Here is a 26,552-nt window from a genome sequence, read left to right on the forward strand (position 1 = left end):
AGGAAAAAAAAGACACGGCGTAACCAGGCCGTGACCCTGAACAGCCCTCCCACGCCCGCCCTCCGGATTCGTGTCTCTTGGGGTCCATGCCCCCTGGCTGAGGCTGGAGGCTGGACCCCGGGCAAGATCACAGCCACGCGGCCCTTCGCCACCTCAAGGCCACACCGTGGGGTGTGGAGGAAAATCTTGGTGTAGCAGAATTGGTATCAAAGGTCTAGTCCTGGGTCTGTGCCTCTCAGATAATTTCGACACGGGCTCCGCTACTACGAACGTGTGATCACCACTGGCTTACATCTGAGGCGCCGGCTGAAGTTTGGGATTCTGTCAGCACCCACGTTAGGGAGTCCCAGATGTTGGACGCCCTCTTTTGAACCCACTTGGTTTAATCTACTGCCAAGAAGAGAGGGACTAGCAAAGTGGGTGTGTGATAGCTTGGCGGTGGGGATGGGGCTGTCCATACAGCCCTGCGTCAATAGGACGATGGACCCCTTTTCTAGTCGGGTGATTAATAGAACACCCACAGCCAAGATCACGTGAGGCCAACGGTTTTTCTGGCCGTGTGCTTGCTCGCTCACTGGACGCATCCTGAGCGTCTTCCATGGCCCGGATCGACGGTGTGGTGCCAAGGGCCCAGGTCCTGGTGGCGGCTGTATTTGTGTCTATCACAGGCCCCTCCTCCTAGATGCTGACCTGGTATGGCCCCCCACGTATGTGTTCCAGCCACACTCCTTGCAGCGCCTCAGGTGAGCTCACCTACCTGCCCCGCTCCCCACGCCTCCCCCTGTGCTTTGCCAACGCTATTCCCTCTGCCCGGAACATCCCTCCAGCATCCTGCTTCCCTCCCCTGCCCACTCCCCACACGCTGCCAAGTTAACTCCTATTCACCTTATAGAACTCAATCAGATGTCACCCACAGTAGGTCCTCCTCTGTCACATTTACCTAGCACCACGTGCCTCTCCATAACCACCACCAGCAAGGACACATGTGGAATGTGCAAGGCCCCGCTGTGGGTGCTTTAGACATGTGGATTCGTTCACTCTGCATAGCACTCGTATGAAGTCAGTATGCCAGCTGTCCTCATTTTATAGACGAGGAAGAGGAGGTCCAGAGAGGGTCCAAGACTCTCCCCAGGTCACTTAGCTAATAAGTGGCTGAGGTGGGTTCAAACTGAGGCATATAGACGGGCTCCGGGCTACACGGCACTGGCCTCGGTTTGTAAAATTATTTGTTGAATATCCTCTCTCCCACTTGTCTGTAAGTTCCATGAGGGTGGGAGTGGTGTCGGTTTTGTTCATCACGACTGCCCACAGCATCTAGCAAAGCCCTGGCATGTAAGTCTGTAATAAATATTTACCAAATGAGCGAATGATGGTAGGCAAGTGCTAAGTTTCCACTCAGTTTTCTTACCAGATAAATGGGGATAACCACGTATTTCTTTGGAAAGCTATGATGAAGAGAGTCAATACTATAAATGAAACACTCCGCATGGCACCTGGCGTCCAGCCAGCGTTCAATAAATGTCAGATGATGGTAACAATGTTAGCACATAACCCCTGCCGTCGCCAGGCTCCCAGTCTCATGGGTGAAACAGACCAGTGGATACGTGCCTCTCATCCAGTGCATTTCGTGGAAGATCAAAGTGCTGGTGGAGTCACTTTTGAAGGTTATCCACTTTTGCCCATGGAGGCCACCTACATGAGCAGACAGCTCAGATCCTGACCAGCAAGGTGAAAAAGGAAAAGCCGCTGCTAAGAGATGGATCATGCAGGAAGCCGAGAGTTTCCTCTGTTGAGAAGCAGAGGCTGGATGACTCAAGTGGCAAGGTCTCCCTTCACACCCTCAGAAAATGCAGTCGAAGTGTGATGCCACATACGGAAGGGTGGGAGGGGTACAGGGTCACCTGGCTAGCCTCTGCAGTCACACTCCGTGGACCTCGGGCAGTCCCTTCTTCTCCCTGTGTCTCAGTTTGCTTCTCTGCAAAAAAGAGGGGCTCGACCTAGAACCTGGTGCTTCTCAGGTGTTTCTGCCATCCTCAGAGAGGGGCCATGGGTCTTTGTGGAATAAGAGGAACACGCAATGTTGGGCTTTTGCTGTTTGAAAATTCATGGGTGCTCTGTGTTCTATACTACGGTATATCTGTACTTGTTTTGATATTAAAATAATGGGCTTTTTCCCCTCCCAAAGCTTCGAATCAAATTTCTCCTTCAGGAAAATGTGCTACAATTTATCCTGTGGCTCTGCCCTCAGGGGTACACGCACCCCAGTCTGGGAAGCACGGAACCCGCCTGCAATAAAACATGCTGCTGTTACAAAAGATCCTGTAAATGAATATTTAATATCACGGAAAGAAATTTCGATGGCATGGAGAAAGGCAAGGTGACAAAACAGTATGATCTCCTTGGCCTTAAAAATTAAGCAAGCATAAACGTGCGTGTAAGAAGGTGGCAAATACCCACTGTAAGATGAGACGTTAACATGTGACAGTGCTCGGGGAGCATGCGGCCCAGCAAACCCCTGGCACACAGTAAGTGCTCAATAAATGTTGTACGTGGTAAGTGGGACCAACCGAAGCCAGGTGTTAACAACAGTCCTTTGGAAGGGGAGGTGACAAGGTGATTTTTTTCATTGTTTACGTATTACAAATTTCTTCCAATAGATACATGCAATGATATGTAGCTACATATATGCACATACATACACAAACATACATGTACACAGATACGTGTATGTATTTATAGAGAAAGAGACATTTTAAAAAAGAGATCACTGCTCTGAGTTCAGATACCATGAGGCCTCGTTAATACTCCTAGGTTCTGGGCCCTGACTGTCACACCTAAATGCACAAGGTGGGATACAAGAGAGTGAGAGAGTATATATACAGCTCTGTGACCCACCCAGCATGTAAGAGGCACTCAGAAGACAAACCCCCTGATGATGCGTGATCATCACTTTTCCATACAAAAGATAGCAGGTTAACTGCCTTGCACCTTGCGGGGGGAGGGGGGGAGCATTAAAAAAAAATTGCAGGCTGGTTGGGCCCTCTATGCACATCTCAAAGAGAAAAAGGGAGGCTGGTTTTTATTTTGTTTTGTTTTGTTTTGTTTTGTTTTGTTTTGAGATCCAGAGAGCACCTGGCAGTCCTGGGGGCCAGATGAATCCAACTGATGGGTATTCACTCAGCACCTGGGAGACGTTCACCTTTCAGAGCAGAGTTTACTGAGAAGTTTTTCTGGGCAGAAAGTGGATGTTTAATTCAGGAAGATACAGTTTTTTAAGTTTATTTTGAGACAGAGAGAGAGAGAGAGAGAGAGAGAGAACGAGAGTGGGGGAGGCGCATAGGGAGAGAATTGCAAGCAGGCTTAGACTCGAGTGGGGCTCGATCCCATGAAGTGACCTGAGCTGAAATCAAGAGTCGGATGCTTAACTGAGCCACCGAGGCGCCCCAGGAAGGTACATTTCCAAACACACAGAATACTCTGCATATAATTTTGGAGAGGATCCACAGACTTCACGTAAAGAACCTCTGATCTCGGGGTTGGAGTAGAGGTCTGTGATAGAAAGTAGTGGAAATAGGGGAGGTGGAGAACAGGTCTGGGAACTCATCTCTCTTTTAGTCTCTGTTCATTCAGCCATGAGTCCAACACACACACTTATTGAGCACCAACTGTATACTTTGCCAAGCCCCGGGCCAGGCTCCGGGGGACACAACAGTGAACAAAAAGCAGTCGCCGGCCGACAAGGACCACCGTGCTCCTGGCCCCTCTCCTAGAGATGAGGTCACTCTTGTTCTTGCCCTGCCCATCTTCCAGTCACTCTCCCGCTCTGGGCGCGACACCGTCACCTCACCAGGCAGGCTTGCTTCCCTCGGCAGCCCCGTGAGGTAGACATTCTCATCATCGGCCCCGTTTTGTCGGTGAGAGGCGGCCGCTTGTGTCAAGGGCTGGCTTTTCAATAGTTCACAGCGAGGTAGCTGCTCTGCCACGCATGAAACCCTGACTCAGAGGCAGCTTGCTGACAGTGATTTAACATCGGGCTCCTCACGGGCTTGCCTCTTGCGCAGGGTGAAGGGGATTTTCCAGGCATGGAAATCGAGGCTTACAGAGGTCAAATGGCTCGCCCAAGTCAGTGAAGACCCGAGATTCCAACCCAGGGCCTCCTGACACAGACCGAGCCTTCCGTTTTGCCACACTGCTTATCAGGAAGGGTCACTGCAGCAAAGGAGAGAGAGGCGGTGAGAGCCTGGGAGGGAGTCCCTGCGTCTGGGGAAAATCCTGAACCCTAACCAGCTGCATGGGGGAGGGGGTGGGGTGCAGCATTTGTGCCCAAGCCCCCCTGACGGATCCTCAATGGCCACACGGTATGGAGGGAAGAAGCATGGGAAGGCAGGTGCTCAGTATCCCTGGCCAAAGCCCTGGGGCCCCTGGGTAAGGCTTGCAAGCAAACAGCCTTCGGATTTTACCCCGGGCTTATGGAAGCCCTCTGATCGCTCTCCTGTCACCTAGCACCTGAATCCCACCATTCAACTCTGCAGCTACCATGTGCCCTGGGGCTGGCGCCGCCTGAGCTCCAGAACCCGAGGCTGCTGCTGTCAGTGACTCATCCTTCCAGCACTCCGGCTGCCAGCCCACCGGAACTGGAACAGGAGGCTGGCTCAGCCTGTTCCTGTTTACATGACGAAGGAGGTTCTGTCCCATTCAGCTTTTCTTCCTTCCCCAAACATGGCCACGAGTGACTTCTCAGCCATGCCCACATACTCACAGGGGGCCCTGACCAACAGAACATCACGCTCAGTCCCGACCAGGCTCTTGGAATTGCTGACAGTCAGAGCCTGACAGCCCCCAAGGGGCATCTGGTCTCGTCTGCTAGTTTCAGACAGGGAAGCTCAGGACGGAGAAGGGGAGTGGCTCACTCAGGGCCAGGAAGTGGCAGAACTGGGGTTTGAACTCAGGTCTGTGGACCTCCGCGACCCATGATCTTTCTGCTATTTCCCAGAAAGATCTGGAAACCACGAGAGGATGAGGCATGGCAGGCCACTCAGGCCTATTCTGAGGTTTTGTTTGGGGAAGCCCTGAATGTAGAACCAAGGGAGGTAGGTGCTGCCAGGGGAACAGAGAAGGGGTGGAAGAGTCTAGAAGGAAGAGGCCCAATCAGCTATTTCTGCCACCACAACTATCACACTCCTCAGTGACGTCCTGGGCTGGGAGAGGGACAACCTGGCCTCAAAAGGCATGGGCACTGCCATGGACTCTGTCCCCCCCTGGGAGAGGCTAGAGTGATGGTCTCCGTTTTCTGCCTTTTGGGGGGGTGGGTGTGAAAGGCAAACTAGGAGTCAGAGGGGATGTGGTGGAGGGTGAGAAGATTCCCCAACACAACGTTTTCATTTGACATTCACCAAGCACCTGTCCTAGGCTCTTGAGGCTGTTTTATGTCTCAATCCTACCACTGACCAGCAGGACTCCTGGGCGTGAGAAGAGCTCTGGCAAAAAAGAAAAAAAAAAAAATCTAGCCTCTCTGGGCAAAGGCAGACTGATGGTGGGTGTGGGGTCCTGGAAGTCTGCACTGGCTCCCTATAACACGTCTACTGCACGAGTCCTGCTGATCAGCGAGCAAGAAGGCAGACATACCCTTAGAAGGAGGTAGTGAGATGACAAGAACTGGGGCTGGCAGTGAGTTAAGTACTCCAGGTGGGAAGCTGGCTGAGGGTAAGGCCAAGTCTTGTTCACTGCTGCATTCCCCAGCAGTGCAAGCAGGATGGCTTGGGAAAAGGAAGCCAATTTTGGCCTAAGAAGATTCTGGAATAGGACATGGGTGCTCACCATTTATCAGCTACGTGACTTAGGCAGGCCATTTAACCTCCGTGTAACTTGATTCCTGTGGTGGTTTTCAAATGTGTCTGTGAGTTCCTCAACATTCTTCCCATCGATGGGAGTGGAGTGTATGTCCCTTCCCCCTGAACTAGATGAGTGCCTTGAAGATGGGAATGTGGCAGAAGGTGATGAGTGGCCGTTGAGGCTAGGTTAGAAAAGTTCTCACAGCTTCTGCTGCTTCTCTCTGGACGCTTGCTCTGGAAACCTTCAGCAGTCATGTAAAAAAAAAAAAGTAGCTACCCTGAGGCCTTGCGGGGGGAGAAAGAGAGAGAGAGAGAGAGAGGGAAACTTGAGAATGAGACGGTGAATGCATTAAGACGCATTAGGTGCTCTGGAAAATTTGAATGCTGAAAAGAAACCATCTACCTTGACCTTCAGCGCACAGGCCAATGCAGCAAGAGGGTACCTGCACCTTAGGCCCCCTAGAGTTTGATAATCAAACTACCCTATGTGTGGGACTTTGGTTTTAAAGCTGATGTTCTGAGAACTCACCTCAAGCAAGGTGAGAAATTTGTACCACAAAGGAGGGGGTGGACAGCTATACTATTCTCTTTCCTGTCTGATGCCGAATTCTCCAGAACTTTCCTCAGTGACTTGCTTCAAGCTAGGGATCCTGGTTCTCAGATCAATACAAAGTGCAAGCCTGTGGGTGTGAGGTTTGGGCTATACAAGCTCTGCTTCCTCCAAGCCACAGAATTCAATTTTGTCCTTCCTCTTTTTTTTTTTTAATGTTTATTTATTTTTGAGACAGAGAGAGACAAAGCACGAACGGGGGAGGGTCAGAGAGAGAGGGAGACACAGAATTGGAAGCAGGCTCCAGGCTCTGAACCATCAGCCCAGAGCCCAATGCGGGGCTTGAACTCACGGAGCACAAGATCGTGACCTGAGCTGAAGTCGGACGCTTAACTGACTGAGCCACCCAGGCGCCCCGATTTTGTCCTTCCTCTTAACCAGCCTAGCAAAGCACAGCATCTAGCACTCCCTGACTGCTTTACAAATACCAACCCGTTCAGGCCTTATGACCAGCATATGAGATAGGTGAGAGGACTGTCCTCTTTCACAGACAGGACACCAGGAGTTCAGGAGGCCAAGTGACTTGCCCAAGGCCATCACAGCTGGTGAAGAGCAGAGCCAGGCCTCAGACCCAGGCAGCTGTGTTTCAACATCTGTCTTCCTGACCAGACCCCATGTTGCCCGCCCTCTGCCTGGGCCTCCACTGTTTCTTCCTCCTGCCTGTCAGGGGAAGTCAGCCTGGGAAAGAGCTCCAGCCCATTCTAGGACAGAAGGGACAGGGACCACCCCAGGATGGAGGGGAGATTAGCACCATCACACCCCAGCATGGGGGCAGGGTCGGGAGTGGGAGGGGCTCTAAGGGTGGGGTGGGCAGAGAAAAGCAGGATGGGTATGTAGATGAGGGGCAGAGGTCTGGGAACTCAGGTCTCCCTCCACGTTCAGTTCGGAGCAGGGGAGGCGGGGGTAGGGGTGGGCAGGGGTGCTGAGGACTGTCTGCGGACACCTGAGAGACTGTGCTAGGGGAGTGCGCGTGTTAAGAGGCGAGAATAGGACCCATGAGTGGATGCTCTCAGTAGGCAGATTTAAGTAACCAAAAATATCTCCAGGACCTGACCTTGTAGTTCCTCCCATCCCCCAAAAGTGGCTTTGTTTCTGGGGAGGCAGCTTTTCTAGCGGCTTGTGGCAAAAGCTTTGGAGCCACACCAACTTAGGTTTGATGCCTGGCTTTGCCATTTGCTACCTCTGTGGCCTCCGGTAAGTGACTTAATCTCTCCTCTGGACAACCGGTATAGTAAGACTTGCCTGTTGGAGTTTGAGGATACCATAAGGTAAAACGTGCCAAGTGCTTAGTCTGGTGCCCGCACATGGTGAATGAACAGTAGCAGAATTTAGAGAGGAGGAGGAGGAAGAGGGGAGGGAAAGGGAAGGGAGAGGGAGGGAGGGGCAGCAGTAAGGACTTCCTTTTCATCTGCCTGCTGGGCCCCCCAGGAGGACAATAGATGCCTTGCTCCCTCCAGGGCAGGAGCTGTGAGGCTGTAGGCCTGCAAATGGGGTTGGTGGAGAGAGTGGGCATGGACTGAGGGTGGCAGAAGGGAGGGGGGCATCTTTGTCTCTGCCAGCGCATTAAATCCAGAATGCTAACAAGCTTTCAAAACAAAACACAACTCAAGTAATCTTTCGATGGGATATAATGAAATGGTTCTATGTGAAATTGCAAACAGCTTTGTTGCTACAAACAAAGCCTCAGTTCTTGGTGCCTCTCTGGAGCGGGGGCCCAGAAGTACAAGGGTGAAAAGGGTCAACGAAACTCTGTGGGTGCGGGCCACCCCCCGCTGCCCACGCTGAGAACTGAAAGAACTGACAGAGAGGCCCTGGGGTGACGGGGTGCCAGAGGTCCTAAGTGCCTGAGGCTTAAACACAAACGCATGGCAAGGAAGGGACAGACTTGAGAGTCAGTCTACCGCCCATTTCACAGCTGAGGAAACTGAGGTTCAGAGAGTCAGAGGCAGAACGAGGATTGGCGCGTGTGTCTCTAACCCTCTAATTCTGTGCTCGCTGGCGAAGACAGCATGGGAAGTTTCACAGGCACTGGCAGTGGGTTATCTGAAGGGCGGAGGCCTGAGGCCCTATGGCCGCAGAGGCCTGAGCCCTGGCTTGGGGTTCTTTGGCAAGTACAGGAAAGTCCAGTGGCAGGAAGGGAGACTCTCAGGATAGCAGCGTCCACAAATCCCAAGCCTCTAGAGGCTGCCATCCTGGGGTGGCCCCCTGCAACCGGGGAGCCTCACAATGTTGGTAAAGTGTCGAGAGGCCGCGACGGCAGTCCTACCTCCGCCTCTAGCGAGCTACGTGGCCCAGGGCTTCTCACTGCCTCCAGGGCCTCTGAGGCCTTCTATAAATTCAAAGAGTGTGACCAGGGGCCTTTAAGGGCCCTTCCAGTGCTAAAGGCACACACCCATTTTTAAAAAACAAATCTGAGTCCCTGCTTTAATTTAATTCAATGGTTTCCCCTTGTTCTTAGGAGAAAGACCAAACTGCTTACCTCCCCAGCCTCCACTCATACCACCTTATTCCTAGCTCTCCCTCTCTAGCTTCTTCCAGATCCTCTGCTGGAACTGGCCTGGGAAGCCAGTTCTGGAAACCAGTGGTTCTGCTCCAAGAAATTCTCACCCAGTCCCTATGGGGGCACGTACGCTCATACTCTCTGTGGTAGGGGTGGGAGAGGTGGGGGGATCTCCATGTCCTTCGCTTGGAGGAGCTGGCAGGCCGTGTCCGGGGACACGCTGGGGAGTACTGTGCAGTCCTTAGAGGCAAAGAGTCAGAGTACATGCAGCACCACACGATGGATCTCGGGAACAGCGCGGTCAGAGTGGACAGAACGAGATCTAACACAACCCAGTGAATACAGATTAAAAACACACGCACACAAAATATCACCGCCCATTCTGCAAGAGCACACAGAGAGACACGCGGAAAACATACACTGAATCCCTCAGAACACATTAACTACGGGGAGGAGTATGGCAGTGGGAGAAAAAAGAGAATGAATAAGTGAAGAAAACCAGACAGGAGCCTCCTGTAGACCACTGAGGATAACGGGGCTGCGCACCCACGAGTATGACTGACAACACGCTAATACCTAAAGCGATCATTGCCTGCCTCCCCCAAGGAAACATGAAACAAAACCACCACCGAGTTGTAAGTTGGATCAAGGCCCAACGGGGAAAGAACAATGGCCGAAGGAAGGAAGGCCTGTCATCTTGTCTGGGTCCTGGACCTGGGAGGGCTGAAGAGAGGGACACTGCTCTTCTGGCCCCATGGCAGGTTCTGGCTGCCTGGGAATCGATGCCCTCTTTAGGGGGCAGGGCTCACGGACTTGGCTGAAGCAAAGCCAACTGCCAAGGAGACCCCTGAACCTCTTTCTCTCTGAGCTCATTCACCAACATATTATCTGAATCATTTTGTTGGATTTCTCCAGGGAGGGGGGATTTTGGGGCCTAGTGGCTGTCTCCACAGATGCCCCCAGAGGATTAACTGGCCCCCATTAAGACCCTTGGGGTTGGGTCAGCCTGAGATTCTGGTCCCGCCAGGCTGAGCGACTCAACCTAGAGGGAGGTGACTCACCCCAGACAACCTCTGCTACCCCCAATTACCACTCTTGCCTGGCAAGGATTAATTAATATTCTTGGGTGGCTAATCATTTTTTAAATGATTTTGGAATATATGGGGGGGGGACCCTAATAAGAACATAAAGGAAACTCAAGTCACTCATAATCCTACCACGCCGAGACAGGCACTGGTTTCCTTCTGACATATTTTCTGGTATTTTTTCTTTCTTTGTGGGTGGATTTTTTCCCTCATAAGTCATTCTGTATAGAGGCGTATCCTTAGAATATGCCTCTTTGGATTTCAAGGGTTCAACTTTTAAGCAGTATGGCAGACAGCCTCCAAGGTGCCCTAACGATCCCTACCTCCTGGTATTCACGCTGAGATGCCAGACATGTAAGAAAAGCTTTCTTGGCCCTTCTATCCCAGCCCAGCACCAGGTGAATACAGCTGAGGGAGTGACCTCAGTTGAAGACACATGAGCAGAAGAATCACCCAGCTGGGACCTCCAAGACCCCCTGAATCATGAGCAAATAAGAGGTTGTGGTTTTAAGCCACAAAGCTTTGAGACCATTTGTTATAGATTAAGCAAATAGCAATAGATTATAGCAAATAGCTATAGATTAATCTATAGCAATAGATTAAGCAAAACAAGAGGCTGGGACTTGAAAAGAAGAAATGGGCTCAAATGAAAAGATGAGATTTTTTTTTTTTTTTTAAGGCATAAAGAACTTCCTGGGAGCTGGAGTGATGAGTCCCTGGGCCAGGCCCAGGAGAAAGAGGCCAGCATCTGTCACTGCATATCTTAGGGATGCCACGGATGTCCATTTGTTTGAAAGGTCTTTAGCAATATCCTGTGTGGAGGCAGATAGCCTTTCTTCCCATTGTGAAAACTCCAGTCACATCACACATCCAGGTAACTCTCTAAGAATATCAGAACCATTTCTATACTGATGGAGGAAAATGGGTGATTGTCCCTCCCTGCAACCCTGGCCCCTTTCCCCACCTGACTCTGCAAGTAGACAACGCTTCCCCATGTGTCTGTGCTGGTTCAGGCCTGCGGCGGGGAGTCAAGAAAGACTCACAAAGCTATACTGTCCATTCCGGGGCTGAAGGACTGGTGGGGGACTTGATGCCCGGGCCCTTGGGAATATGCGGAGGGTTTTCTGTTCACACTCCATATCCCGGAACAATCCTCACCACCATTAGAAGCTAGCATCTACAGGGCACTCAACATGCATCAGCTTATTTAACCCTCACAAGATCTCTGTAAAGATCTCATCACGGTACTATCTCCTTTTAGAGTAAAGGATATGGAACCCGAAGCAGTCAGATAACTTACCCGAGGTGACGCTGCTGGTCAGTGGCAGAGCTGGGATTCGAACCCAGATTGGTCTGCCTCCCCACAGCATCCCAAGACGCAGCTACATGGGTTCATCCCTCCATATCTGCCCTGGTATCTGAGAAGAGTTACCCTATACCATCACTAATCAGTAGTACCTGGGTTGGTACTTCTTTTCCCAATACAATGGTATCATTACACAATGCTCTCCAATTAGGGTTCTTAGCACATCCAAATGCTGTTGTTTTTTTTTTTGTTTTGTTTTGTTTTGTTTTTTCTTCTCTAGTTTCCATTCTGAAGACTCAAGACAAAGACGATTCACTGTACCGCTAGCCGGTAAAGAATCCCAAATGCATTAAAAACTTTGGATGAAAACAGAACCCCAATTATACAAAGAAATAAAAGCCAACAGAACCCAGGCTGCTGTCGACAGGCACAAGACCCCTCAGCAGTACAACTATATCCCCCCAGGCCTGTCTTCTCTATGTTTGTCTATCTGGGCTCCTGCACTTCCTACTAGACCAGTGTGAACCAATACTAGGTACCAGTCAGAGGGGTTTTGCTGAGAAAAAGGGTGAGGAGATGGGAGACATTATGAGGTTAATCTGTTCCTTAAAATGCTTTGATAGCTGGTCCCAAAAGACACGAACCAGGACCAGGCCCCTGCTCACCCCTCAGGTGACAATTTAAAGGCCATTTCTGGGGCGCCTGGGTGGCGCAGTCGGTTAAGCGTCCGACTTCAGCCAGGTCACGATCTCACGGTCCGTGAGTTCGAGCCCCGCGTCGGGCTCTGGGCTGATGGCTCAGAGCCTGGAGCCTGCTTCCGATTCTGTGTCTCCCTCTCTCTCTGCCCCTCCCCCGTTCATGCTCTGTCTCTCTCTGTCCCAAAAATAAATAAACGTTGAAAAAAAAAAATTAAAAAAAATAAATAAATAAAGGCCATTTCTTCTGGGAAGACTTCCGTGACCCCCCAAGATAAGGTTACATTATTGGTACACCCTTCCATGGGTGCCCTCCTCCTTGAAAGCAGGAACCAGGGTCTGTCTCACTCTTCACTGGGTCACCAAGGCCTGGCACAGCCTTGGGTATGGAGTGGATGCTCAGTAAAAGTTTGTCAAATTGATAAAAGGGCTTTTCTTTTTTTTAAAAAAAAATTTTTTTAATGTGTATTTATTTTTGAGAGAGTGACAGAGCGAGTGGGGGAGGGCAGAGAGAGAGGGAGGCACACAGAATCTGCAGCAGGCTCCAGGATCTGAGCCGTCAGCACAGAGCCTGACACGGGGCTCGAACCCACCAACCATGAGATCATGACCTGAGCTGAAGTTGGATGCTTAATTGACTGAGCCACCAAGGTGCCCCGATAAAAGGGTTTTTCAATTGGCCCTTCTTCCTGGTTTCTGGCCCAAGGCCTTGTCTGTGTCATGATGGGACAGCTGTGAAAACTATAATGTGACCCTCTGTGATGGCCAAGGACAGTCACTGCAGGTTAGGGTAACGAAGATTTCCTCAATAATGATATCCCCTTTACTGTATAAAAGGCCACCCAGGAAGGGCAGTGGGCCTCTAGCTGACACCTAGACTTTGCCCCCTTCCAAAGAGGGTCAGCTTGATACCCGTGATGATTTAGAACCTAGGGCTGGGCAGAAGGTAGCCTTTAAGGCACTGGCACTCAGGTGGGAGTCAGTACAAGAGTCACCAAGAGGCCAGCTGGGCAACGGCCTACTCAGGCCTTCAGGGTCTACTCACAACCTTGCACAGAATCGGTTAATCATGGCACACTTAAATCCCAGGGTGGCGGTGACTGTCATGGCTCCAGCCAGCTGTCGGCTGTGGGACTCTGTGGGAGCACCTTATTTCTAAAAGCAGAGCTGTCCTCAGACCCAGGCTGAGGCCCTTCCCCTCTGGCCATGCCAGTCCCCATGGGGCAAGGAGTCCACAGGGCCCAGTGGGTGTGCCCACGCTTTCCCTTCCAGGCCATGCTCTGGCTACTAGAACTCTCTAACCAAACATCCTGAAGCCTGCACAGGTGCAGTAGACCCTCCTGCGGCTGGACGTGGCCTCCTGCCTGGGTACCTTTAGGTTTGAGGGGTGGCCGAAGGGCTGCATCGGGGTGGCATGTGGACCATGTTTGGACCCACAGACTGACGTGCCCACATGCCACACAAGGGCCCTTGCAGAGCAGGACTCAGCAGAGGGTGGTGTGCCACCAGGGGCCTCTTCTGCAGTGTGGCCTGGGTCCCTACAAATGTCAGGAGCAGGCCAGCCCTGGGCCCGCCCCCTGGAGACAGTGCGAGCAGCACCTGGTGATGTCATGCCATCACTAGCACCTACGGTGGCCTTATCCACCTCCTTCCTCCAGCCCGTACCCCAAAGGAAGCTGCTGGTGACAGGCTGGGACTGCAGTGGTGCCGGCTGGGGAAGGAGCGGAGGCCCCAGCATCAGCGGGGCTGGCTGGTTTCTTGCAAATATGAACACCTACACATGGTTGGGGGGGTGGGGATAGTGTGAGTTTGAATGTATAAATGTGTTTGGGTGAATGTGAGCAAGTAAATGAGCAAGGAAGGGGGAGTGAGAGAGAAGAAAAGGAGAGTGACCATGTGTGCAAGACTGTGTGCATGAGGGAGAAGAAAAAAGCACGCGCGTGTGTGTGTGCACGCACGCACAGAGAAGCAGAGAGGGGACACCAGCGCCTGGGACTGTGCACAGCTGAGGGCCTGGGCAAAGGGTAGAGAATGGTAGGGAAGGAGTGTGCCCGCTCATCTATAAGTGTACATGAGAAGAGGCATGGCTGCGGAAGAAAAAGAGACCTAAAGCGGGAATGACGGAGCAGGCAGAGCAGTCTGGATGACGGCCCCATGGAGCCAAGAGATCCCGAGTGCGCAAGAGGAAGGAGGCTCGCAGGTGCGGGAGCTTCAAGTGGGTGTGCACCCGTGGGGCTGCATGAGGCAGAGAGAGGTGGGGCGTGTGCCCGGGGAGCTGCGTGTGGGTATGTGCACGTGCACACACGAGCACGGGGCTGGGACAAGTGAGCACTAAGACAAGCGTGTGAGCACAGGCGGGCAGTGCCCCGGGGGGTGTGGGTGAGCGAGCCTGTCCTGAGGCAGCTGCGGGCTGCCTGGGGGTGCTGGCGATGCCTGAGGATGTTTCCACCCAGAAATCTCCATCTGGGAGGACTCCGCGACCTGCTTGGTGCTGATTCAGGTCCGGGTGACCGTGGCCGGGCGTGTTGGCCATGCCGCCCCTTGCTGGCGGTGCGTGTGGGAACACGTGAGTCACGCAGGCACAGCTAGCCCTCACTCCACCTCGTCTCGCCCCGCAGGAAGCCAGCTGGGAGGGGAACAGATTACTGGAGGGCTGTATTTTTACCCCATCATTATGCAATTGCTTGCAATGCCCGTGAGCTCATTCTCTGAAGGCCTTGCACCCCGATTCTCTCAGCCTTTATAACCGCCCCCCTCCTTTTATGTCCAGGTTGCTGCTCAGGTCAGTGGTTCTGACTGATGAGCATTTATGGAAGTCTGCTTCTTACCAGGTTCTGGGGCCATCCTACTTACAATGCCAAACCACCCCCCAGGTCCTTTCTCATGCCTCCTTCTTGGCTTTAATTTTCTCCACAGCACTTACCACTATCTGCCATGCTAAATATTTTATTTATGTTACTCAGTGTCTATCTTTCTCTAAATAGCGATGCCTATAGCTCACTTGCTATGTGCCAGGTACCGTTCTGAGGTTTTCATTAACTCATGTGATCTTACAACAACTCTGCATGGTAGTAAATAGTATTCTTTTTTTTAATTTTATTTTTCTTAATGTTTATTTTTGAGAGAATAAGAGTGCGAGCGGGGGAGGGGCCGAGAGAGAGGGAGACACAGAATCCGAAGCAGGCTCCAGGCTCTGAGCTGTCAGCACAGAGCCCGATGCGGGGCTTGAACCTGTGAATTGCGAGATCATGACCTGAGCCCCAAAGTCAGTTGCTCAACCGACTGAGCCACCCAGGTACCCCAGTATTCTTGATTATATTTTGTAAAATCAAGGCACAGTTGTAAAATCAAGTTAAATAGCTTGCCCATGATCATCCCAGGGGCAAGTGGTGGAATCAAGCCTAGGTCCAGAGTCCCTGCTCTTACTCAGGACACAACACTGCCCTGTGAGTGTGGAGATTTTCTGTTTGGTTCACTGTTGAATCTTTACTGCTTACAGGAGTGCCCTGTGCAGGCAGGTGCTCAACGAACAGTCATTCAATGAATGAAGAAATGAGTGAATGAAGGCTGGTCATGGAGGATGAAACAGATAGGCATTTGCTTTCAAAGAACTCATGGTCCCATGGAGGAAGCAGGGTAGAACATCATTGCAAAACATCATTGCAAAATCCAATCACAATGGCATCATGAGAGTCTAGAGGGGCCTATGACTTGCCTAGCCCTTGGAAGGAAGTGCTTTCCAGAAGAATGCAGATAAGGCAGGCACAGTGACACTGCCCATCTCTTGCAGGCTCCTCCCTGGGGACAGACACACCTTAGCTCTTCCTGCTTCAGTTCACAGGGTGCCAGAAAATGATGGGTGTCCACAGTGACAAGGGCGGCAGAATGGGGAAGTGGCCAGGGGCATGGGCTCTGGAAAGAGACTGCACAAAGTGAACCCTCACTCTACCAAACACTAGCTATGTGACCTTGGACAGACTCTCACTTCCCTGGGCCTTGGTCCTCTCATCTCTAAGTTGGGACAGGAAATGATGTGAACTACTTAGGGCAGTGGACAGGATCACGTGCGATGTGTATGTGAGAGTATTTAGAACAGTGCCTATCATAAGGAAGGCAATGTGCCGGCTCCAAAGGAGATGACCAATACTCCTCTTCCATTCTGAGTCGGCTGCTGGCTTTTGGGGAGGGTTGGAATTTACCCTATTATTCTTATTACTGTAGTCTCTCTCCTGTGGTTCCACCCCATTTTCCAGAAGCGGCTCACAGCCAGACAAGGACAAGTCTGTTTTATTCACCACTGTATTCCTAGCACCTAGGATAATACCTGACACATAGTAGGTGCTCAAAAAGCATCTGTGGAATGAATGTTTGTGTGATTATATTTATTTAATCCCTGTAAGGATAAATATACCGCTGTGAGGATAAACACTTGTATTGCTGTTGTTTCCATTTGCAAATGAGGACTAGAGGCCCAGCAAAGGGTAAGGGACTTGTCCATAAACAGCCTAAAGCCAGACTCAAATGCCAAAGCCGCTGCCCTTCCCTTCACACTGTGCTCCTTTCTGGACTCCTATACATCATGTCCTATTTTCCGTGGATTTTTTCTAGCCAGCGGGCCATCCCCGGTCGTACAATCATCTCTGAATTCTATGACTCATATCTGAATCACAGAACGCTTAATAGTTGAAAGGGACTTTTGATGTCATCTCGACCTCCCACCCATTGTGGAAATTTCCTCTCCACTGTCTATCCAGACAATACTTGAATGCCTCCAGTGATGGAACACTCATTTTCCTCCTCTTGAATTATCCAGCTCTACGACCGGACTACTTTCAGAGTCAGGAAGAAAGTTCTGCATCCCGTGGGCCAGCAGGCCTCTCTTTAGTTTCTCCGTATCTGGTTTATGCCAGCCGTTTAAGACACGCAGTACGAATCTGCTGCCCCCTCCACAAAGACAACCTTTCATATAATCACAGACAGCTCTCATATCCCTCTGGAGAATTCTGTTCTTCAAGCTAGCTGTTTCGGGTCCCCACAAGGGCACCTGTAAGATGACACCCATCCTAGACCATCTCAACAGGCCTTCCAAAGTGTTTTGAGCAATGGCACCCCCTCCTGGACACGGCATGAACTGCACCAAAGGGCTCAATCCTTACCTGGAGGCCTGAGAAAGCTTCCCCAGTAGCTGGGCCACTGGCTCAAGGTGTGAGTAAAATAACTACCTATTGTAAAGAATCATCGCTTCAGAGTCATACCTCCTTGTTCTCAATGTCCATCCTAAAGAGTATCACTGAAGACTCCACTCTAAGGTTCCTCACCGATCATGAGGTTTCTGACAAGCTACAGGTTTGGTTTGGAAAAAAGATGAAAACGTACTGTGTTATGGGATGATGATAACTTTTTTCACTTGTCAGATTTTCTATTATTCCTACAACGGATATTTGTTGTAAGTAAGAAAAAAAAAGATTTCCGTAAAAAAAAAAACAACAATATGTTGAAAACTCCTCCTATTCTCCTTTCCTTTATTCCTTCCATGGCCTGGGTGCTGCCACCCCACAGGCAAGAGTGCCTCGGTCGTGTCTCCGCGGTGACTGCAAGGGCCTGTGGTTCAGCCGCCCAGGTTCCCCACAAGCACGATCAACCAGACTCAGGCGGCACAAAGCTGACACTCGCAGCCAGCTCTGTCAACAGGGCCGCTGGGTGGTTTCTCCACATTACCTGCCCCACCATCAGCTCACGCCACACTCAGCCTGTCTGTGTTTCCTAACCTTACCTCCGGAAGTCTGCCCCGCACACCGCCGGCCGGCGGTCACGTCCCCAGCAGCCCTGGCCTCCCCAGCTCTTCACCCTTCCCCCTACCCCTCCCGGCACACCCTCGGTGCCTGCTCTTCCCTCCACGGGAGCCCAGAGCAGCTTCATATGACAACAGGTCAGAAAGACATCAGGGATTAGAAAAACAAATCCTCATTTAAACGGAGACCTTGTGACCAGCTGAGTCACTCCTCTCGAGCAAGTTCACAGCTAAGCGGGCTCTTCTCCAGCCCGTGTCATCCGGGGCTCTCTCCCTGCATTCGGAACTCTGGGGGCACCTGGGTGCCAGGAAGACTCACCCGGCAGCTTCTCGCTGCAGCACATGTCCAGGGCCCCTCCCTCGGAGTCATCAGCAGGGTGCTTCTCTCTCTCACTCCTGCAGCAGATGGAGAACGGGAGATGAACAGGGATCAAGGCAAAACCCTGAACAAAGACAAAAAAGGCTTCTGGCTTGCCCTGCGTCCCTCTGAGTAACTCTACCCCAGCGGGGGACCCGAACAGAAGGACCGACCTACAGAAGGGACAAGCTGCAGAGGCAGGAGCAGAATTCTGCAGGCATTTTCCCTGTGGAATAATCAGCAGTAGCATTCCCTACAACCATCACCACCACCATCACCTCTGCCATGGAGGGAGGGCTTGCTATGTGCCAGGCACTTACAAAATTTATCACACTAAATCTCCAGCATGGATGAGGGATCAACCAACAGGCTCAGAGAAGTTCAGTAACTTGCCTAAGGTCACAACAGCTCACTAGGGCGGAGGGGGGCATGAGATTACAGTCTACGACTCTAGGCTAGGCTCTCACTGTTGTGCTGCTGTGCCTCCTAGCTCCTGTGGGTTTGAACCACGCATGAGCAAGAAGGGGGGTGTGGGTAACACACGGTCTACGTCCAGCTCCTCAAGGCCTGCAAAGACCTTCTGCCTCAGTGGCCCGCAGAACTCTTCTCCAGAAATCGCTAGAAAACGTAGCTATACGTATTTTTTTGCATATTCTAAATGTTCTATTTCTTTCTGTCATCAGAGAGCCCTCTTTCTAGCCTACCGGGGCACTTTCCAAGCCTATCATGGGGCTTAGCTTTTCTCCTTTAACCCGTGACCTGGGAAAAGGTTACTGGAGATCAGCTAGACCTCATCAAGTGTCTGTAGAGCAGACATACCCTGAGGGCAACTGTGCAGCTCGCAGGGGTTCCCCTACTCTGGGGACGGCCTGAAATCAACTATGGGCTCCAGCGGCTGTCTGCCCTTCATGTTCTGATCCCTGGCAGCAGCTGATTTATCAAGGCTAGACACACCAACTAGGTTGGGTCGATCAGATCCTCTCCCCTTATGTTTTTCAAATGCATTCCGGGGGCGGGGAGGGGCGGGCCTGGAGTCTGCAGGTGCTGGCTCTAAATCATGGCAGCTACAGTGCCCTGGAGAGAAAGTCCTAAAAACCGCTAATGCTGCGGGCCTTGGGGCCGCTCCATTTCTGCCCATCCTGAGTCTTGAGTGGGCAACACGTCTGTCAAAACCATGAGATGCCCCAGGATCCTTCCAATAAATTCCAACATTTTAGCTTAAGCCAGTGTGAACTGATTTCTGAAATTGGCAGCCAAAAGAAACTTTAATACAGCACTGCCGGTATAATACTTCCATGAAGTCCAAGAGGTCAGCTGCCTCTCTGCCCACTGCTTCTGCAATCCTGACTCTCGGACTGGTCCTGAGGCCAGTTTCAGGCCCAGCTGCAGATCTGAAACAATTAAGGATAGACAGACAGGGTTAAGGGTGACCCCTTTCATTCTGACTTCTTCTGCTCTCAACTGGCATTGCGTTGTTTTATCTTCTCCTCATTCTGACCGGCAGGGTCTCTGAGAATCTCAAATCTCGGAGCCTGGCCCTCCTGCAGAGAGAAGGCGGCTATCTTCAAGGCCCTTTACATGTCTCCTGAATGTCTCACTTTTCTTCCTCTCCACCACCTACATCTTGGTCCAAGCCAGCTTCTCTTGCCTAGATTACTTTGGCAGTCTTTTAACTGGTCTCTGGCATTCATTCAAGCTGGCCCCTAAAACATTCTCCATATGGTTCCAATACATATGGCTTCATAGTTTGTGCAGTTTACAATCTGCACAACTGGATGGGGCAGGCCTGAGCTAGAATCAACTGTTTTAAAACTCAACCTTTTATCATCTAAGCTTCTTTTTAAAAAATACATTAATGGCATCCTATTGTACTAAGAAAAAATACAGAAATCCTTTAACATGCTTTACTAGGTCTTGCATGATTTGACCCCTATTTATCCCTCCAGCCTTATTTTATACCCCCTTTTTCCCTTTGTCCTCTGCACTTAAGCTGCACTGGACAGGCTCTTTTCTCCACAGGGCCTCTGCACATGCTTTTCTCTCTGCCTAGAGAGCTGCCCCGGCTCTACTTCCTGGTACTTTTTACTCCTAGAACTTGACACTGTTTGAAATTTCATTTTAATTTATGCCATTATGAGATTAGCATTAGTTAGACTGTAAGCTATATGAGGACAGGGGCCACCATTTCTGTTTTATTCACCACTGTGTCTTCAAAGTCTTGCACAGTGCCTGGCTCATCATAGGCATTCAATAAATAAGTAAATAATCACTTGTTGAATAAGTGAATGTTGCCCTGACCTTCTTGGAAAAAGCATCAGGAACCTCAAACACGGCCATTATCTGAGCTGCCTTGTGGGCAGGTCTTTGTGAAGCCACCTGGAACCCCGCTCCACAGCTGTTGTCCAGAGCAGGCACAGAATCACACATCCAGAAAGCCCCTCATTCAGAAGAGAAGGAAAATGGAGCACAGAATCGGGGTCTGACTCGGTCCGGGTAATATATCAAGCTGGTGGCCAGGGGGATTGGGATCCTGAGGCTTTTCTCTCTTTAGAGTAAAGAGCACCAGGAGCATGAGGGTTGGCTCCCGGCTGGGTGCAGAAAGGTAACCAAGGTATCTAGAAACCTCTGGAAGGGGACCCATGTGTGACTCACAGCTGTTTTCACACCTTAAGCCTCCGAGGCCCCAAGCCGTGTTCAGAATAGCTCAGGGCTGCATGTATGCAGCGGCCTCTATAAATAAGCTTCCTAGAAAATGACTAATTTCATAATCAGAAAAGCAGAAAGAGTAGCACCTCTCATCTGTAGAGGAAAATGGAGCAAAAGCCCGCTGCTCGGCCTTGTCGCTGAAGGACTCCAGGCGACCTCGGCCAGAGCCTGCGTGGCTAGGCTGTTCGGGGAAGGGTTTTAATGAGATTTCTGAAGAGAAGAGATGGTCCATTCAGGGAGGATGGAGAAGCCCAGTCTCTGGACACTGCCCTCTCTCCCCCCCACTGCCAAGAGCAGAAATAGCTGCTTACAGTAAGATTACTGCAGGCTCCTTCTCTCTCCTCTTCCATTTCTAGGAGGTGGGCAAAAGGAGCAGAAAACTGGTCTCCTGCGACAACAGGCGGCAACTCGCTGGGCTGGCCCCGCACCGCCGCCCTTACAGCCAGACAGCCCCAGAGAGAAAAGGACTTGGAGATTACCCAGCCTGTCCTTCCTTCATTGATGGAGAGTATCTGGGTGGGGACAGAACCTTCCCAAAGCCACTGCCTCATTCAACAAGCATGGCCTGTGAGCAAGGCACCAGAGCTGTCCTAGGAATACAGTGACGAACAAGCCAGGCCCCTCCCAACGGAGCTCCCAGTCATCTCTGGAAGACACACACACAAACACGACCGACCGCACCCACACCTGCTTTAATCGAGGATGACCTATTCACTAGATACCCTGGGGAGCTCGGCCTGCGGTGAGGGGGCAGGCTGTGTGTGGGGCAGTCTTCTGCAAGGGGAAGATAGCAGCAGGTTCTTAAAGGATGCTTCTAGAGGCACCTGGGTGGCTCAGTCGATTGAGTGTCTGACTTCGGCTCAGGTCACGAGCTCACGGTTCACGAGTTCCAGCCCTGCATCGGGCTCTCTGCTGTCAGCACAGAGCCTGTTTCAGATTCTCTGCGTCCCTCTCTCTGTCCCTCCCCTACTCATGTTCTCTCTCCCTCAAATAAATAAGACTTTTTTTTTTCTTTTTAAAGGATGTTTCTACATGGATGAGGGGTCACGAGGGAAAGAACTTCTTTCATGGCACAGACGGCAAGAGCAAGACACAGAGGTCTGAGACGTAAGAAACATCGGGCACTAGCTGGGAGCAAGATGGTCAGTGGGATGGGTAGGTGATGGGGGCTAGGCCCCAGGCAGAGGCACGTGACTAAGGAGCAGGCCTCACCACCAGGAATCCTGCCTTCCCGGTGAGGCAGCCTTCCACTTGACCATGGGGCTTCCCTTGACCCGAGAGGTGCCATGGGCTCCCCCACCCCTAGCCTGGGCAGGGGAGGTCTATAATAGGACAGGGGACCAGTAGCATGTGGTTGAGGAAGGGACATCAGACCTGGCCGGTGGTATGTGATCCAGTCCCAATCTACTCCTTTTTAAAATTATGGTAAAACACACATAAGATAAAATTCACTCTTTTAGCCAATTTGGAAGTGTACAATTCAGTGGCACTTAATATATTCACAATGTTGCACAACCACCACAGCTATCTAGTTCCAGAGCAATTTCATCACCCCAAAAGGAAACCTCGTACCCATTAGGGAGCCCCCCCGCCCATCCTCCCCACCCCCAGCCTCTGGCACCCGTTAATCTGCTTCCTGTCCCTATAGATGAGCCTGTTCTGGGTATTTTATATAAACGGAATCATATAATACGTGGTCTTTTGTGTCTGGCTTCTCTTACTCAGCATGTTTTCTAGGTTCATCCAGGTTGCAGCACATATCAATACTTCCTTCCTTTTTATGGCTGAATAACATGCGACTGTGTGGATACACTACCTTGTATTTATCCGTCCATCAAGCAATCGACATCAGGGTTGTTTCCACCTTCTGGCTATCACAAACAGTCTGCTGTGAACCCAACGTCTCCTTTAAACTCTGCCTCCAACACACTTACGACTTTGGGGAATCTTCTCTCACCCTGGGCCCCTGAAGCCTCATCTATAACATCAGGTGGTCAGACCCCTCGCAGCCTGCGTGGCAACACCGCCCTCTGTTTACGTGCGTGTGTGTGTGCGTGTGTGTGAAGATAACGTGTGCCCCACAGCCATTCCACCATTGCTGGATGCTGGAGATGGGACCTGGACCAGCCCACCTCATCTTCTTGGAACTCATGGCTGGTGGGGGAGACACGGGACAGGTACCTGCTGCGGGATGGGTGAGTCAGCATTCTAACACAGGCCTGTCGGGGATGGGCCAGGCGCACCTCACCTCTGCCTGGGGGGGGAGGTGGGGGTGGGATGGGGGATGGGTGGGTGCCGATAGGAGGTATCATGGAATAAATGCCAGCATTGCCCAGGACTAGTGTAGAGAAATAACATGAGGGTTGGCTCCCGGCTGGGTGCAGAAAGGTAACCAAGGTATCTAGAAACCTCTGGAAGGGGACCCATGTGTGACTGGGTTTGGGGAGGGAGGCAGAGCTGCATCCTCTTCCTGGGTGGGTGAGGGGCCAGGCGGTGCTAGGATGGTAAAGCCTGATTCCTGGGCCCCCAGCAACCTCCGGACCCAATGCAGGCAGATGTGCCTCTACCCTGGGCTTCATGCTCCTGGGGCTCTGGGGCCCCCGGGACACCCGTCACTGTTAACATGGAGTTCCTATGACCCTCCCAGAGCTCTGATACCACCAGACCTCGCTATTCACCGTGTACTCCGACTTCTAGGCCTTTGTTCCCACTCTTCCCTCAGCCTGAAGTTTCCTTCTCCCCTCCTGCCAGGTCTTACTCATCCTCAACATGACTTCTTTCATGGAGCAGTCCCTGATCTCCTGGGGAGGATCAAGCTCTCCCATCTCGGGGCCCCCCCACACTCCTGGCTCACTACTTCTCTCTGCCTCTTACTTTGTTCTGTTGCTATAGTTAGCTGTTTATGCACCTGCTCCCCCCACCAGCTTTCCAGTCACTTAAGAGCATCCCCACCCCCTCAGCCACCTCTGCATCCCAGGTGTTCAGGGCCTGAGCCTATTGCTGGACACATTAGAGGTCAAGTGGAAGGCAGTGTCTTAGGGTTAGTGGCTTTGGGGGCTCTGGGAAGACAGACTCTAGTTAGGATCTTCCCAGCCTGAAGAAGACAGCCAGACCACGATCAGAAAGCAGCCCATAATGCCATCGAGATGTTCATCAGCGTGTTCAGCACGTATGGGACAAGGACATGCTGCTTTCATGAAAGACAAATGATCGGGCTGACTGCTTCATGCAAATGAGTCACACGTCCCAGCGCATGCACATGGAGAGGGCGTGTCCTCCTCAACGGGTTGGGCTGCAGGGAAGCCCACACACATCACTCACCTGGCTTCCTCATAATTCATTCCCAAGGTGTCTGGATGGGGAAAGGCGCCATCGGGGGCCAGGGCAGGAAGTTCCTCCGCAGAAAAGCACACTGGAGATGTGAACGGAGAGAAGCCAGCTTTAGAACACCCAGATGGGGGACCGAGGCGAGAGAGGGTAAGTGCCTGGCGGCACGTCACACAGCGTGGACAGCTGTTTTCAGAGAGTTAGAAAGTCCAAATGTCCTCTCGGGAGTCGCCACTCTCTTCTCCTGGTGCCCTGCTTATCTGTTGCCACAGGAGGGCCCAAGACCAGAGGTCTGTTACCTGTTATTCTGTGTTAGACCTTTCTGCCTAAATGTCTGAGTCAGTTTCTGTTGCTGGTTACCAAAGAACTCAGACTGATGTGTGCAGAGAACTTGGGGAACAGATAGGCTCTGAGCCCTGGGCTCCCAATGCTTAGTTCACTGCTATTTCCATCCTGCCAAGCTGCCTACCCTCCCTGCCCAGCTGTCCACTGTCCAGCCATCTGTCCCCACGTCTGAGCAGACTGCAAACTTGGAGTGTTCTGGATCCCAAACACAGGGTCTGAGTGTTCTCTGCTTGGGATGTGCCCAGATAAATGATGACTTCTCCATCCTGCTCTGTTGGTGGGAGACAGGGGTGTGGGTGTGGCAGAAGGGAAGGGAAGGTGGATGCTAGAGAGGTCCAGCCTGTGGAGGGGCCCGGGCAACATGAAGTTTTCCATCTTTCGTGTGAGTCAGATTCAGGGACTAGAACATTCGCTTGCTCAACAAGTGTTTATTAAACAGCTCCTCTGTGCAGGCCATGGCGTGAACCGTAGCTCAAGGCATAATGGGGGACTGCAGGTCAGCAAAGGCAATGGTGACATAGGTGGCCAGTCCGATGGAGAAGGGCAGGGTGCTGGGGGGGCACCAGTGAGGCCCCTAATGAGGCAGGGATATCAGGAGAGGTTCCCGGGAAGGGATTTAGGATGTGAAGGAGGAGCTGGGGTCAACGGCTATGGAATGTGAGAGGGGCACATGGGCTGTTCTAGGCAGAAGGAGGGCATGGGAACAGGCCTGGAGTTAAAAGAAATCAGGGCACATACAAGAGATGGAGAGAAACTCTGTCTGACAAGGGGAGAGTGAAAATGGAGAGTGACATGGGACGGGGACACTGACTGAGATGCTCATTTGTGAAACACTTCCTTCTTGTTTTCCATCTCCCTCCTCTTCTTTCTAGGGAGGTGAGACAGACCTTAATTCTTCAAACAGCCCTAGGAGGAACATACTTTCATTACCCGTGTTTTCTAGATGAAAAAATGGAGATTCAGAGAAGTGAAGTGACCACCCCCAGGCCACACAGCTAGTAATGACAGATCTGCCCCTCGCCGCCCATATTCCTAAGCTCTCTTCTCTTCTGGCTTTCAGCCTTTGTTGAAAACAATGCTCTGAAAATAGGAAGAGAGTGGACACGAACGCATCAGCAGACTTTCTTTAAAAAAAAAAATAAAGTCCTCACTATAGGCCTAGGTGGCTGCAACCCATTTTACAGATGAAGAAACTAAGGCTTGGGGGCCAAGTGACTTCCAGGCTCACACAGTGGGCAAATTAGTGAAGGAACCAGAGGGGTGGATCCTAGCGTGCCTGTCTTCCTGCCCAGGGCCCTGAAGGAGCTCACTCTGAGGGGCCATTAGCTTTGTGTGCCTTTCCCATGACGGGAGTGACCGGAAGTCCTCCCCTGGCCTGTGGCCTCAGGTTTCCCGTGTGAGGAAGCAGCCCAGAGAGACTGGTTTGGGTGAAGAGTGTAGGTGATGGTGGCAGCCGTGTTCTATTACGGAAGCGACAAATGCACTCACTGGCCAAGGACCCAGCAGCCCTGGGCTCTTGTCCGAGACCACCTTGTGACTTTGGGCCAGTCATTTCCTCTGAGTCTCAGGAGAGCCAACTGAAAATCAAGAGAATCAAATTTAATGGCTTTGAAGGGCCTCTCCTTAAGGTCGAGTCAATTTCAGGGCTGTCAAGGTGGATTTAATGAGGCGGATGGAGGGGAGTGACAAGGGACCAGCAGAGGGCGCTCCCAGCAGCAGGGAAACAAGGCCTTGGTCCATGGAGCCTGGCAAAGGCCGCCCAATCTCCAGGTGTGTGGAACAGTTCCCACCCTAGCCAGTTACTGACAGAGGCCATGTACAGTTCTGGTGATTAGTATCTGCTGTGGGTGGCCCTATTTGTGTGGTGAGCCCCCCCCCGCCGCCCCCACCAAAATCAGTCGAAGATTTCAGAGTTCAAAGGTCATCTGGTTTAACCATGTTTTCCAGCACTCTGAAAAACACTCATTCTGTGCCCTGTCTCGACACCTCCCCAGCCCC

The 26,552-nt window shown here is 51.6% G+C and overlaps 1 protein-coding gene across 1 annotated transcript in view; it reads right to left on the minus strand.

Annotated features, from left to right (window-relative positions):
• PTPN5 (protein tyrosine phosphatase non-receptor type 5) overlaps positions 1-24,223 on the minus strand; it is a 37,712-nt gene extending 13,489 nt beyond the window's left edge. Inside the window, exons 1-2 of the mRNA XM_047072361.1 lie at positions 24,204-24,223; positions 18,138-18,214 (exon numbers count right to left, since the gene is read on the minus strand). Coding sequence (XP_046928317.1) covers positions 18,138-18,214; positions 24,204-24,223 — 97 coding nt within the window. The remainder of the gene's footprint in view (positions 1-18,137; positions 18,215-24,203) is intronic.
• Between the last annotated feature and the right edge of the window lie 2,329 nt (positions 24,224-26,552).

The sequence above is a fragment of the Lynx rufus genome, unplaced genomic scaffold (genome assembly GCF_022079265.1).
Source record: "Lynx rufus isolate CCGP_SWC_20201006 ecotype Redwood Valley unplaced genomic scaffold, mLynRuf1.p SCAF_9, whole genome shotgun sequence".
NCBI classification, from domain to species: domain Eukaryota; kingdom Metazoa; phylum Chordata; class Mammalia; order Carnivora; family Felidae; genus Lynx; species Lynx rufus.